Below are 13,060 nucleotides of genomic sequence, written 5' to 3' on the forward strand. Positions count from 1 at the left end.
GGTCTACTTGAATGCTGTATGACTCTAGGACTCCATAACCATAAATACCTTCCTTTGTGCTAGGTATAATTCCAATCAACTTTCCTTCTGATTTCTCATTGTCACCTGTTGTGTTTGGGCTCCTTGAACATCTGGTCAAATGTAGCCTTGACATGAAGAACAGCTACTACTCTCACCTCACCTCTGGAATTCTGCTATTGTGTCCAGTCTTGAACCAAGGCTGTAATGAGATCAGGAGCTAAGGGGCTCTGACAGAACCCCAACTGAGTGTCAGTGAACAGCTATTGCTGAGCCGGTGCTGCTTGAAAGCAGGATGATCTAGAGTGACTGATAGGGCAGTACTTGACAAGACAATAGTGGGAAATTTTCCATATTGTAGGGTAGATGCCAGCATTGTAGCTGTACTGGAACAGCTTGGCGAGAGGCTCAGCTAGTTCTACAACTCAAGTCTTCAAAACTACTGCCAGAATGCTTTCACGGCCTGTAGATTCTGTGGTATTCACTGCCTTGAGTAGTTTCTTGGAGTGAATTGAACTGTCTGACTACTGGCATATGTGATACTGGTGACCTCCAGATGATCCATCTCTGCCTCCTCCAGTCAGAAGTACTTGTTAGTTGCCAATGTTTCAACTTTGTCTATTTCATGGATGAGCTGGTCTCCCCAATTATTGAGGATGCAGACACTTATGGAGCTTTTCCCTTCCATTAGTTGATCATGGCTGGAGATTTAATGCTTAATCTGATCGGATGTGTGTGGGATCTGTCGATTGCATGCATCCAATTTCACCAGTTGACTCCTAAGTTTTAGGTATGCTTGGTACAGTCCTGGCATGGCCTCCTGCACTCTACTTCAAACTAAACGTTATCCCCCAGCTTCACAATAATGGTACTGTGGGAGATAAGTCAGACCATGAGCTTACAGATTGCTTCTGAATACAATTCTGCTATTGATGGTGCACAGCAGCTTACACATGCCCAGTTTTGATCTGCTGGATGTGTTTGAAATTTGGAGGTGGTGGGTGGCAACCAGCAAATGGTTTTCTTACCCACGTTCAATCTGATGCCATGAGACTTAACAGGATCCAGTGTCTTTGTTGTGGACTCCCAAATGGCATTTGCTGACAGTCAGTATAAATTTGAATGAATGAGCTTATGCTCGAAACAACTCCTCTGCTCCTCGAATGTTGCCTGACCAGCTGTACTTTTCCAACACTACACTCTTCAACTATGAATTAAGAATGGTCAAGATGCAACACAAATGCTGACAAATTTCCAGTATTTCCCTCCAAAAGCCAAACACCTGCAGACTACCACGATGGATCTAAAATTGTGACAGGGATATAGATAAACCCGACACAAGTTGAGGGATGTCAAATTTAAAAGTTGAAGTGAAAGGACTGGAAATGAGATTCACAAAAGTAAAAACTGGTTCAACTCACAAACTGAAGGAAGATATTTCCAAGTTCATGTTGAGGTTGTGGTTCTGGTTGTAAATGGTACTCAAGCGCTGCCAAGAACAACTTATGCACATCAAGTATCTCTTCAATGTTAGAAAACAAAATCTGAAGGCAAAAATAGAACATAGTCATTATTAGGAAAATCTTATCTTCATACTCAAGAACAAAACACAAGCCTTTTTCCTGCTGAATTCAAGTGAATGTGTATGTTGTGAGCAAATGGTTAAAAATGTTCTTCAGAATCCACCCCAATTTCTAGATTAGATAAGATTTAAAGCCCATATTTGCACAGGAAGTTAATATGAAACCATTTGGGTGTAACTTCGACAGTGCTATGTTAGAAAAAAAAAACAAATCTAGGTCTTTTCTTTCCTGGAGTTGTGCCCTGCATAAAGCAGATTTAAAAACTTCTTCACAAAGAAGAATATTCCTCTAGTTCCTCATGGTAAGAAAAGACATTAACAATGCAATAGTATTTGGGTCCTAACTGTAGCTTCGTACGTATATAGAGACAAATTTGTGAACTATTTCAGCAACTACAAAGGGAATATTGATATTTCTCCAGAGAGAAAGAGAGAGAGAGAGAGAAGTAAAGTATAAAATGTAGGCCAACAAATATAGTCCATTAACATGTGCAAGAGCTTGGTAAGTAGTGGCTAGGTATGCATTAATTGCCAACCCTTTTAACTAACAGAACGGAGAAAGGAGCAAAATATTCACTGTAGAAGACCCCAACTATATTTTCCTTTAATCTGCAAAGATTTCTTTATACATCAGGTTGAATTATTTAAATCATTGTGTTTGTTCTATTATAAATGAGTTTTCACTAGACTCAAAACAACCACAGAACAAATCCAACAATACAATAGACCATTAAGAAATGCTGCTAATGCAGGTTAAGTTTTTACTCCAGTCCCACCTTGAGATGTTCTTCAGTAATTTGCTTTTCTGATTTGTCGCCATCATTCTGGTGATTTCTGTGCAGGAATGACTACATGCAGAAGAAAAGCTTAAATTACTTATATGCAAGTTAATGTATACAACATACATGAAATTCTTCATGTACAAAATTTTAAAATTCAATACATTTAAATTTTCATAATTGTTATCAGTAGGCATCAGTATTTTAGTAAAAGCAAAAACAGGAAGCACAATGCACAAGACATTTAAAAAGTCTTTGGTCACAGGTTTCAGGTTTAATCTTGTCCGTTGACAATACTGATCTGTTAAAAGGAGAGGATGTTGATTTCATTAGCTAAACAGAAATAACAGCTAACAAGTTATTTCAAAGAGGGCATCAACAATCAAAAGTAAATGTCTGACATATAGGTGCTACTGAAACACCTATAATCATCACGGAGCTGAACAAAACATATTATTTAAATACAAGATCCTTCACAAGTCTAGAGAATGAAGAACGGAGCGGTGCAGTTGTAAAATACTCCCTTACTCCACTCTCAGAACATTATCTAACACTGAGGGAAGAAAGGTTCTCAATTGGTTTTAGCATCAGTTTATTTTGAAGAAGTCTTCAAGTCTTCATTGTTAAACCAGATTTGATTCTTTAGCTTTTCCAATTTTAATGGTACATTGTGCCATAAGATGAAAGAGATTTTTTTCAGTCTCATAATTGCAGTGCTAAATTGCAAATTATGCCTCTCAAGCTCAAGCTGACTCATCAATCATCTGACAGTTTAACAGTTTGCACTCCTTCAGAAAAAAGAAGCACTTCCACCTTATACAATTTGAAGAAATTGCACTCCACTTCTGTTGGTTGAGTTCTCAGATTAATGTTCGTATACTATATCTATGGCACGTTTGCTTAACCTTCACCTTGGATTGGTGATGATTGAACAAAATGTCCATCCACTTGAACACACCTAAGTAGTTACCTAAGAAAGAGAACTATAAAGTACCTTGAATTATGCAGTCATCACACTTCCTCTTAGCAGATGAAATGATCATGGGCTAACATTTAGACAGAGTTCAATCACCTAAGAAAATACTGAAATAGATTTGTCTAGAGTTTAATTTCTGTTTGCAAAAATGAGACATTTCCAATTGTTCTGGCACAATCAGCCAATCATTCACAAGTTATGTATTTGCATATTGGGACATGAGCCAATCTGAAACCACAAAATTCCAGAGGCATATCACTGGCACATTGTATCACGTTCAGACAACAATTGGAGAACAGACCCTTGGTTGACAGAGTTCTTCATGATTGGTTTTCTTTGCAAATATGACAGGTTTACCTTAAGCTATTGGCTGCTCGAGATACAAAACTGCTCATTGACCTCAGTAGGGAACAGCTAGTGATAGCCTTTATAATAATAATCAGTATTACTTCGCAAGCAGAGTTCAAATGGAGCACGTTAGATGACAGCAAAAGCACTTAATTTCTGCACTCACTTTCCTGTTTCGAGGCAAATCACTGAGGTAGAGTTTAAAAGTTAAGGTTATATCCATTAAAAATTCTACATATGCATAATTGTTGTTAATGATAATTGTGTGTAAATCACACATTCTAGTCAGATGCTCGTATGGTCATTTTCAAGATGGATTTCTTTTTAAAATGAGATGATATTTGAGTTAAATAGAAAGGATTAAAGCTTTGAAAAGAAGAAAAGTGAAGATACAAAAGAGGATACAATACTGAGATACCATGTTAAATGATAGTCACGTGTTCACACAAACGTAACTTGCATAGAAATTAAGTCAAAACTTCTGCAGTATCTCATTCGAAAGCTGCAAAATTCAATCACAAATTCTGTCACTGTTAACCTAAGTCTTTGCAAAGTTGCCTTTAATTTGTGAGAGTCTTGCCAACCACAAAACTACAAAAGGTAAAATGTCTAGTTCATGGCTACAGGAACATGATCTGATGTGAGATAGTTAAAACAAGAGCAGTCCTCAACAAAGTCTGCCGAGCATGGACGCATTCTCTTACAATGCTGCGTAAAGCATGTGTCACACATGTAAGACTCCAGAACTACTTTATGGTGAAATATACTCCAGTGAATGAGATCCAAATCCAAATCCAAATGGTCAATGCTTCAAAAATCTAGTGAGGGAGCAGGAAACTGAGATCGTTGCTGCTCAACAACAAAATACAGGAGTTCAAAACAATTAGAAGCAAGTCTGATAAAGAAAGGCACAGCGAACAGAAGCAGCCACATAGCAAACACCTTGCAAACCAAGAGACCTGTCGCCTAACAGCTCAGCAATCTAGAAATCAAGAACTGGCTTCTTCATTCACCAACTGTGCAACACAGCAACAAGCATTCCTATGACCTTCACCTAATCACTAAAACAAAAATCATGAGTGGACTATTTTTCAGGCCAGTTTGAAACAATAAAAAGGAGATACACAAAATATTTTCCACCCTTCAGTGAGCAAAGAATATGAGTTAAGGTTTTAGGTTTGCTTGGTTCAAAAACCAAGTAAGGGTTATCCCCAAAATGTCAACCCATCTGCCTTTCTCCAAATTTCACTGATCCATTGTGCATTTCATGCATTTGTCAGAACATCTGAATCCAGGAAAATGTGGTGCTGCCCTGTTACAAAAGTGCGGCTATGTGAAGTAGGTCAACTGCCTTTAAGTAGCAGCAGCAGCAGCAGCAGCAGCAGCCATCAAGTGCACAGTAATCAGTATTGGTTCCAATTATCTTTTGTCTCTGATACCAAAATGCAAAATACAATTGGACCTTTGCATGTGCTCAGCAAACACTGAGGCAATCGTGTTCTGACACAAGTCACGGATCATTAGTTCTCAAAATATTTGATGGGTTAGGCCACTTTTGGAATATTGCGTGCAATTCTGGTCTTCTTCCTATCGGAAGGATGTTGTGAAACTTGAAAGGGTTCAGAAAAGATTAACAAGGATGTTGCCAGGGTTGGAGTATCTGAGCTATGGGGAGAGGTTGAATAGGCTGGGGTTGTTATCCCTGGAGGCGGAGGGATGACTTTATAGAGGCTTATAAAATCATGAGGGGCATGGATAGGATAAATAGACCAAGTCTTTTCCGTGGGGTGGGTGAGTCTATAACTCAAGGGCATGCATTTAAGGCAAGAGGGGAAAGATATGAAAGAGACACAAGGGGCAACTTTTTCACACAGAGGGTGGTAAATGTATGGAATGAGCTGCCAAAGGAAATGGTGGAGGCAAGTACGATTGCAACATTTAAAAGGCATCTGGATTGATACATGAATAGGAAGGGTTTGGAGGGATATGGGCCGGGTGCTGGCAAGTGGGACTAGATTAGGTCGGGATATCTGGTCAGCATGGACGAAGGGTCTATTTCCATACTGTCCATTGCTATGACTCAAGAGTGACACAATTTTAAAAAGATTAATCACAGACACTCTTTGGCACGCATAATATGAAATTAAAACTCATTCATACATGCAGTGATCAAGCTTTTAAGAAAACCGATGATGTACTCGCAGATACCAATTAAATAAATTCACCTTTCTAAATGCAGAGTTTGCCTTCTGTAGTCAAAACCTGTAGAAAACATAAATAAAGCCTGCGGAGTATGACATTATTCCTCTGACCACTTTGTCACACATTTAATCTTGATCACTGTCCAATCATAAGTGATGTTTTTGCAGACTCAGTGGAAGGTGTGTGGACTCCAGGTTCAGAAATATGGATAAAAAGATCACATCTTTCTAGTTTATCTTAATCAGTTACTTCACAGCAGTTCAGAAAAAATAATTCTTCAACTAGGATTTTGCTAATATTATTGTTTTTGCTGCATATTCTCTAAATTAAGATTCAACAACTGGTATCGAAATATGATATCACCTCAGAGTTTTGGGGCAGAGCCAAATAAATTTAATTTTCAAAAAGTCTGCAATAAATGAAATTTAAAAACAGCTCTGTAATTACATAGTAAAACATGATCTTTTTGGCTTTTAATCTCTAGATCATGTTCTGCAGTCTAATACTTGGTTTCCGTAACACACATGTAGCAGACTGAGTGATGCAAGTACATTAACTATTGCAAGCTTCTGTAATTATTGTTATGATTCACATCAAGACCAATATTTCTCTAAATGAAAAGAAATTTGAACTTTCATTTGATTTCTGAAAGAGTGACATGTTGTAAGGCTTGTACTGCAAAGACAAAGCACAAATGACTAAACAGTATTTTTGTAAGAAAGTTTGCTTTGAATTACAAAGAGTACCTACCTTTTCTACTTTTAAGTACAAAAATCAAACCAGATTCACAGGTACACCTCAATCAGACTATCAATTTTCCTGGACCTAGTCCAAAGAGATTAGTTCTCAAGAGTTGCTCGGTCTGCTCCTTTCCTTTAGCAGTGTGGTAACTTTTAATTTCAGACCTGTTTTTTTTTCATGTTGCAAGTTATTCCAGGTAATGATCCATTTTATACAATATTAACGAACCAACCAGTTGAACTTAGATTTTGCAACCTGAGCCACCTTCCCATTCATGTTAAGTTTTTATTCATTTATGGGATGTGGGCATCGCTGGCTGGCCAGCATTTATTGCCCACCTCTAGTTGCCCTTGAGGAGGTGGTAGTGAACTGCCTTCTTAAACCACTGCAGTCCACCTTTCGTGGGGTGATCCACAATGCCATACAGGAGGGAATTCCAGGATTTTGACCCAGCGACAATGAAGGAACAATATATTTCCAAGTCAGGATGGTGATTCGCTTGGAGAGAACTTGCAGGTGTTGGTGTTCCCAAGTATCGGCTGCCCTTACCTTTTGAGATGGAAGTAGTTGTGGGTGTGGAACATGTTGGCTAAGTATCCCTGGTGAATTTCTGCATTGCGTCTTGTAGACAGTACATGCTGCTACTGAGTATTGGTGGTGGACAGAGTGGATGTTTGTGGATATGGTACCAATCAAGTGGGCTATTTTGTCCTGGATGGTGTCAAGCTTCTACAGCATATTTGAAGCAAAATCCATCCAAGCTAGTGGCGAGTATTCCACCACACTCCTCACTTGTGCCTTGAAGATGGCGGACAGGTTTTTTTTGGGGGGGGAATCACTCGCTGCAGTATTCCTAGACTCTGACCTGCTGTTGTAGCCACTGTGTTTTTGTAGCAAGTACAGTTGAACTTCTGATCCATGGTAAGCCCAGGGTGTTGAGCGTGGGATTCAGTGATGGTAACAACACTGAATGTCATAGGGCGGTTGTTCAATCATCTCTTATTGGAAATGGTCTTTGCCTGGAATTTGATTGGTACAAATGCTTCTTGCCACTTGTCACCCCAAGCCTGGATATTATTGAGATCTTGTTGTATTTGAACACAGACAGCTCCAGTATCTGAATAGTCACAAACAGTGCTGAACATTGTGCAATCATCGGTGAACATCCTTACTTCTGATGTTATGATGGAAGGAAGGTCATTGTTAAAGCAGCTGAAGATAGTTGGGCCTCAGACACAATCCTGAAGCTGAGGTGACTGACCCCCAACAACCACAGCCATCTTCCTAGGTGACAGGTATGACTCCAACTAGTGGAGAGATTGCCACCTGATACCCATTGATTTCAGTATTGCTAGAATACCTTGATGCCAAATTCAGGCAAATGCAGTTTTGATATCAAGGGCTGTTACTCTCACCTTTGAAAGTCAGCTCTTTTGTCCATGTTTGAACCAAGAATACAATGAGGTCAGGAGCGGAGTGGCCTTGTTGAAACCCAAACTGGGCATCAGTGAGCAGAAAAATGCTGAGCAGATGCTGCTTGATAACACTGTTGATGATAGCTTCCATAACTTTACTGATGTTCAAGGTTAGACTGATGGGTTGGATTTGTCCTGCTTTTTTTTTGTATACAGGACGCACCTGGCCAATTGTCCACATTATTAGGTAAATGTCAGTTTTGTAATTTTTGCAAGAGCTTGGCTACAGGACCAGCAAGTTCAGGAGCAGAAGTCTTCAGTATTACTGCCAGAATATTGTCAGGGCCATTAGCCTTTGCAGTATCCAGTGCCTCCAACCATTTATTGATATCATATGTAGTAAATTGAATTGGCTGAAGATGAGTACCTGTGATGCTGGTGACCACTGGAGGAGGCCAATTTGGATCATTCACTCAGCACTACGAATGCTTCAGCCTTATCTTCTGCATTGATGGATGGGCTCTCCCATCATTGGCGATAAGGATACTTATGGAGTCTCCATCTCCAGTGAGTTGTTTAATTGTCTACCACCATTCATGACTGGATGTAGCAAGACTGTAGACCTGTGTAGTGAACCAGAAAGACTTTTGGCCTCTAGGTTTTGGATTAACTATGTCTGAGGCTTGCAGGGATATAGTATCTCAGAAACCATTTCCTTCTTACAAAACATGCATCACATGTGGCTTATTTCCAGGTGGAAATGCTGAACTGCTATCCTTGAGACTCCAAAACTACTTTATCTTAAAGTACAAGGACAACTTAACATTGTCAACAGCTTCCTGAAACTTTGGCGTTCAACTCTCAGTTGACCCCCTATCAACAGATGCCGCTGGCATTGTCTACAAGTACAAACACCTCAAACCTTCTTTCCAACTAAACAATCTGCAACTTCTTTTTACCTTCAATAGTCACATCACTCCGTTTGTTGTGAGGCACACTTCAGGTCACATCCTTGTTAATTTTTTTTCTAAATTAAAGCCATTGCCTCAAAACACAAAAATCCAATAACCTCATAATCCAAACATTATTCAGTCTTTCTTGAATGCTCACAATACAGAAAATTGTACGTAACTTCAAAGTGAACCTCTGGCAAGATCACCACAATTTGTTTAACTCAAGTTTGATTTAATAGCAATAGCATTACCACTTATTTTGGCAGCAAATGGTCAATTTAATGTGCAATATACACAGGCTAACAAGTTTACATTTCACAAAACCATTTTAACATTTTTTGTATTTTTTGGAGTATTATCAAATATTTTCCTCCATTGTAAATAAACTAAATCCACACTCTAAGACACATCATCACAAACCACACATGTTGTGTATGCAAATCCATTGCACTAAAAAAAAGGCTTCGCTTCTCATTCTTAAATTTACAGGCCTGTAATTAATGCATCAAATGTACACTATTCATTTAATTTTTAGAGATCAGTTCAACTGCAGTGCATAACTGCAAATGTCTAGAAAAGGTATGTTGCTTTAAAGGATTGTTAGTTGGAACTACAACATATTTCTGACAACACTGGATTTACAATTACAAAAAATGAATTCAAAATCACCTAGAAGCTGACTTCTTCCTTAAAGAAAATGTAGCCACTAGAATAAAAACTGACAGGAAATACTAAGAAATCAGCCTAAAAGGAGATGCAATAGAGATTAAGACAACCAACCTCATCATTTTCAAAATGGCATGCTAACAAGTGGCAGTATATATTCATCTATTTGTCTGCATGCTTGTGAATGCGAAAGAAATTAACAGGCAGAAACCCACCAGTGATAGCCTACTTGATTGGCACTTGAACTTGCCAATACCAGACAGCAATGAAGGTCACAGCAGCTTACACAGCAGGGAAATGGCATGGAGAGAGATTTGCTGAAATCAACTAAGGAACTTCACCCACCTTTGCAGAATATAGCCTTTACCAACAAAATTCCAGATAAAATGCTTTATCTTAGTTGTTAAAAAGAACTTCACAAAACAAGTTAAAACTCACTCTAATCATGATTTTCCTGAATTAAGTCAAGTAGTTGGTTATTGGCCTCACTTCAAAAACACTCTGGTCAGTTCACCTTTTGAAGAAATATAAAAGCATACTCAGTAGGAACAAGATCTATACAAGCTCACTAAAGAAGGAAATTAATTTTAATATCCGCACAGCTTTAAAATTTTTAACAATTTTGAAACAAGACCGTGGTCAGATGGTATTTAAATATAATACTACTTCAGAATATTATATGCAAAAATAACTCAAGCAAACAAAACTATGGCTGATTAATGAATATAAAAATGCACAAGTCTTGTATCTGGAATTCTTCCATTGTCCTTACAATCAATTGATCCACATAACATTTTTCCCCCAAAGAAGTGTAATTTCTAATCAGCAAGTCATTAAAGACAGTGCACCCCAAAAACAAAATCAGGACCAAGCAAAACTCCGCAAATAAATAACTTGCAAGGGGAGAAAGGAATCCAAGAAAAAAGACCAAAACTATTTTCTGAATATCCTTTTGGCTGCAATCCTGCTTTGTTCGGAATCCAAAACCTAGGTCAAATCCAGCACTAACATAATAAAAATCAAATGCAACCAGTAGTAATTTCAAATCCAGAAAAAACAAGGATTTTTCTGAAGGATGCAAAAGTTGAAGGGGTTCCTGCAACAATCAGTTGGTGAATGACAATAATACAAGAGACTCAGCAAGCAAGCAACAGCTGTCAAAAGAAAGTTCCTCCTTTTCAACATGCATGATCATATTTTGAAACCAGAGAGAAGGCCTATACTCAAATTGATAAAAGACTAGCCATTCATGCACAATTTACAGACAAGCTGCAAACCCTGCTGTCTTCAATCAAGTACAATAAACATTGCTCTGATCTCAGCAAATCAATCCTAATTCCAAGGACAAGCTCATCCCAAATAAACTTAATTGCACTCTTTCCAGTTTGGCGCATCCTCACCTTGGGGACAAAAGATTCCTGAATTCATGTCCCACACCAGGTCAAAATCAACACTGACACTCCAGACCAACCTAAGCAAATGGTGAATCATCATAGATGCTGTCTTTCTGATGAGAAATGGAATAAAGATCTCATCTGTCTTTCAGATGGACATAATGGATCCCATGACACTGTATCATGGAACAGAGATGTTATCCCAGTGTCCTCAATAATATTTAACCCTCAATTCTCACTAGAAAAACAGATTCATCTGGATACAGTTAAGATCATCTTGCAGGTTGAGAGAGTTTGCTCGACACAAATTGGTTGTTTCCTACAACAGTGGCTACAATTCAGAACTACTTGGTTTGCGATAAAGCAGTTTGACATTCAGTAGCCATGAAAGGAGCTACATAATTACAAGCTTTGCTTTCAACTATTTTGTACAGTGCTTTAAATTAATGAGAAATTGCCTCATGGACAAGTCATAAAGCAAATTGAACAATAAAACAATATTGCAGCGCTTGGTCAAAAGTTTTAATGCAGGGAAGTTTTAAGGTACATTTTAAAGAGAGGAAACGACAGATATAGAATCAGAGAAGTTTCAGGAATGAATTCTAGAGGTGGCAGCTAAGGCATGGTGACCAATGGCGATGAAATGTTTCTTATTCATTCACATGATGTGGGCGGAGCAGGCTAGGCCAACATTAACTGCCTATCTCAAATTGCACAAGAACTTGGCACTGAAACTATTTTCTTGAATCATTGCTGTCCATGAAGAAACTAAAATCAAAGATGCTCAAGCCGCCAGAATGAGATGAGTACAAATTTACCAGAGAATTATGGGAGAAGAAGTGGGCTGGCAAGTCCATCGAGGATTTAGAAACAAGACCACTGATTTTAAAATCAGGCTGTTAGTTGACCAGTTGCCAATGTAGGTCAGTGAGCACAGGATGAGAAATAATTCAAACTTGGTACGCAGCTAAGATATGGGCAATAGAATTTTGGATAACTTCAAGTTTCTAGTGAAGAATGTGATCCGCAACCAAGAGTGCACTGGAATATTTGAGTCGAGGGGTAACTTGGCAAGGAATGAGCGTTTCAACAGCAAAATGGCAAGTCGAAGCATAGGTTAGGTAACAAGAAATGGGTCAACTTTGGCCCAAAAGATTGTGAACAAAGTGTAAAGCTCCAAACATAAATGTAGCGTTGATTGTCTTATCAACAACCTCAAACCAAGAAACACCTTGCCTCGCCAGACCCAAAAATATCTTGTGCCCTAAATCTGAATATAGAGATTTGTCAGATGATGCAGAATTCACCTAGCTCCATTTCCTGCTGTAACCTGTAATTTTAACACATGCTATTTGCACTTCAAACAACCCAGCTGAGTAATACAAAATATCTGGTTTCTCAGCTTGAATAGAGAAGCAGCCCTAGCCTGGAACGGGCAATGTGAATGGCCTGGATTTGTTCTTTACACTCATCTCATAAATAATAGCATAATCAATTGTCACTTCCTTATATCACTCTTCACCCACATCCCTTCTCCCATCAACATACTTCATTTTGCGTGCAGCCAGGAAATGAAATCTCCTAATTCATGTAAAATTGTACATTTAAAATCCTACCTCTCTAGCCATTGACCCTCTCTTCAAAGCATTTTCACAGCTAGTGATTTGTTCAACCATGGCCTTATCTCCAGTGTTAGTGTCTCAGTCTCCAGTGAAAGAATGATATTCTCACCCAGTCAGTCTGCCAATGTTGGTACCATTGCCACCGCCCAAGTCCAATGGACACTAAAAACTCAAACTGACCATCCACCACTGTGTCTGGTTGAACTCTGGAAAGCACCATCAGGTTCTGATCTCATGCTGTAATTCCTGCCTAATCCAGCATCATGCTTGCTTGTAAAGAGAATCTTTTCTATTTTTTTGGTTCCTTCCAATCAGCTTTCTGCACTTGCTACAGTCCAAAAAAGCTACCAAAGTCACAAATAAC

The 13,060-nt window shown here is 38.7% G+C and overlaps 1 protein-coding gene across 1 annotated transcript in view; it reads right to left on the reverse strand.

The window, feature by feature from the left end:
* The window catches only part of prex1 (phosphatidylinositol-3,4,5-trisphosphate-dependent Rac exchange factor 1), a 230,505-nt gene that overhangs the window by 144,540 nt on the left and 72,905 nt on the right, over positions 1 to 13,060 (reverse strand). Inside the window, exons 2-3 of the mRNA XM_072556629.1 lie at positions 2,377 to 2,448; positions 1,440 to 1,562 (exon numbers count right to left, since the gene is read on the reverse strand). Of these exons, the coding sequence (XP_072412730.1) occupies positions 1,440 to 1,562; positions 2,377 to 2,448 (195 nt within the window). The remainder of the gene's footprint in view (positions 1 to 1,439; positions 1,563 to 2,376; positions 2,449 to 13,060) is intronic.

This window comes from Chiloscyllium punctatum, chromosome 37, assembly GCF_047496795.1.
Source record: "Chiloscyllium punctatum isolate Juve2018m chromosome 37, sChiPun1.3, whole genome shotgun sequence".
Lineage (NCBI taxonomy): Eukaryota > Metazoa > Chordata > Chondrichthyes > Orectolobiformes > Hemiscylliidae > Chiloscyllium > Chiloscyllium punctatum.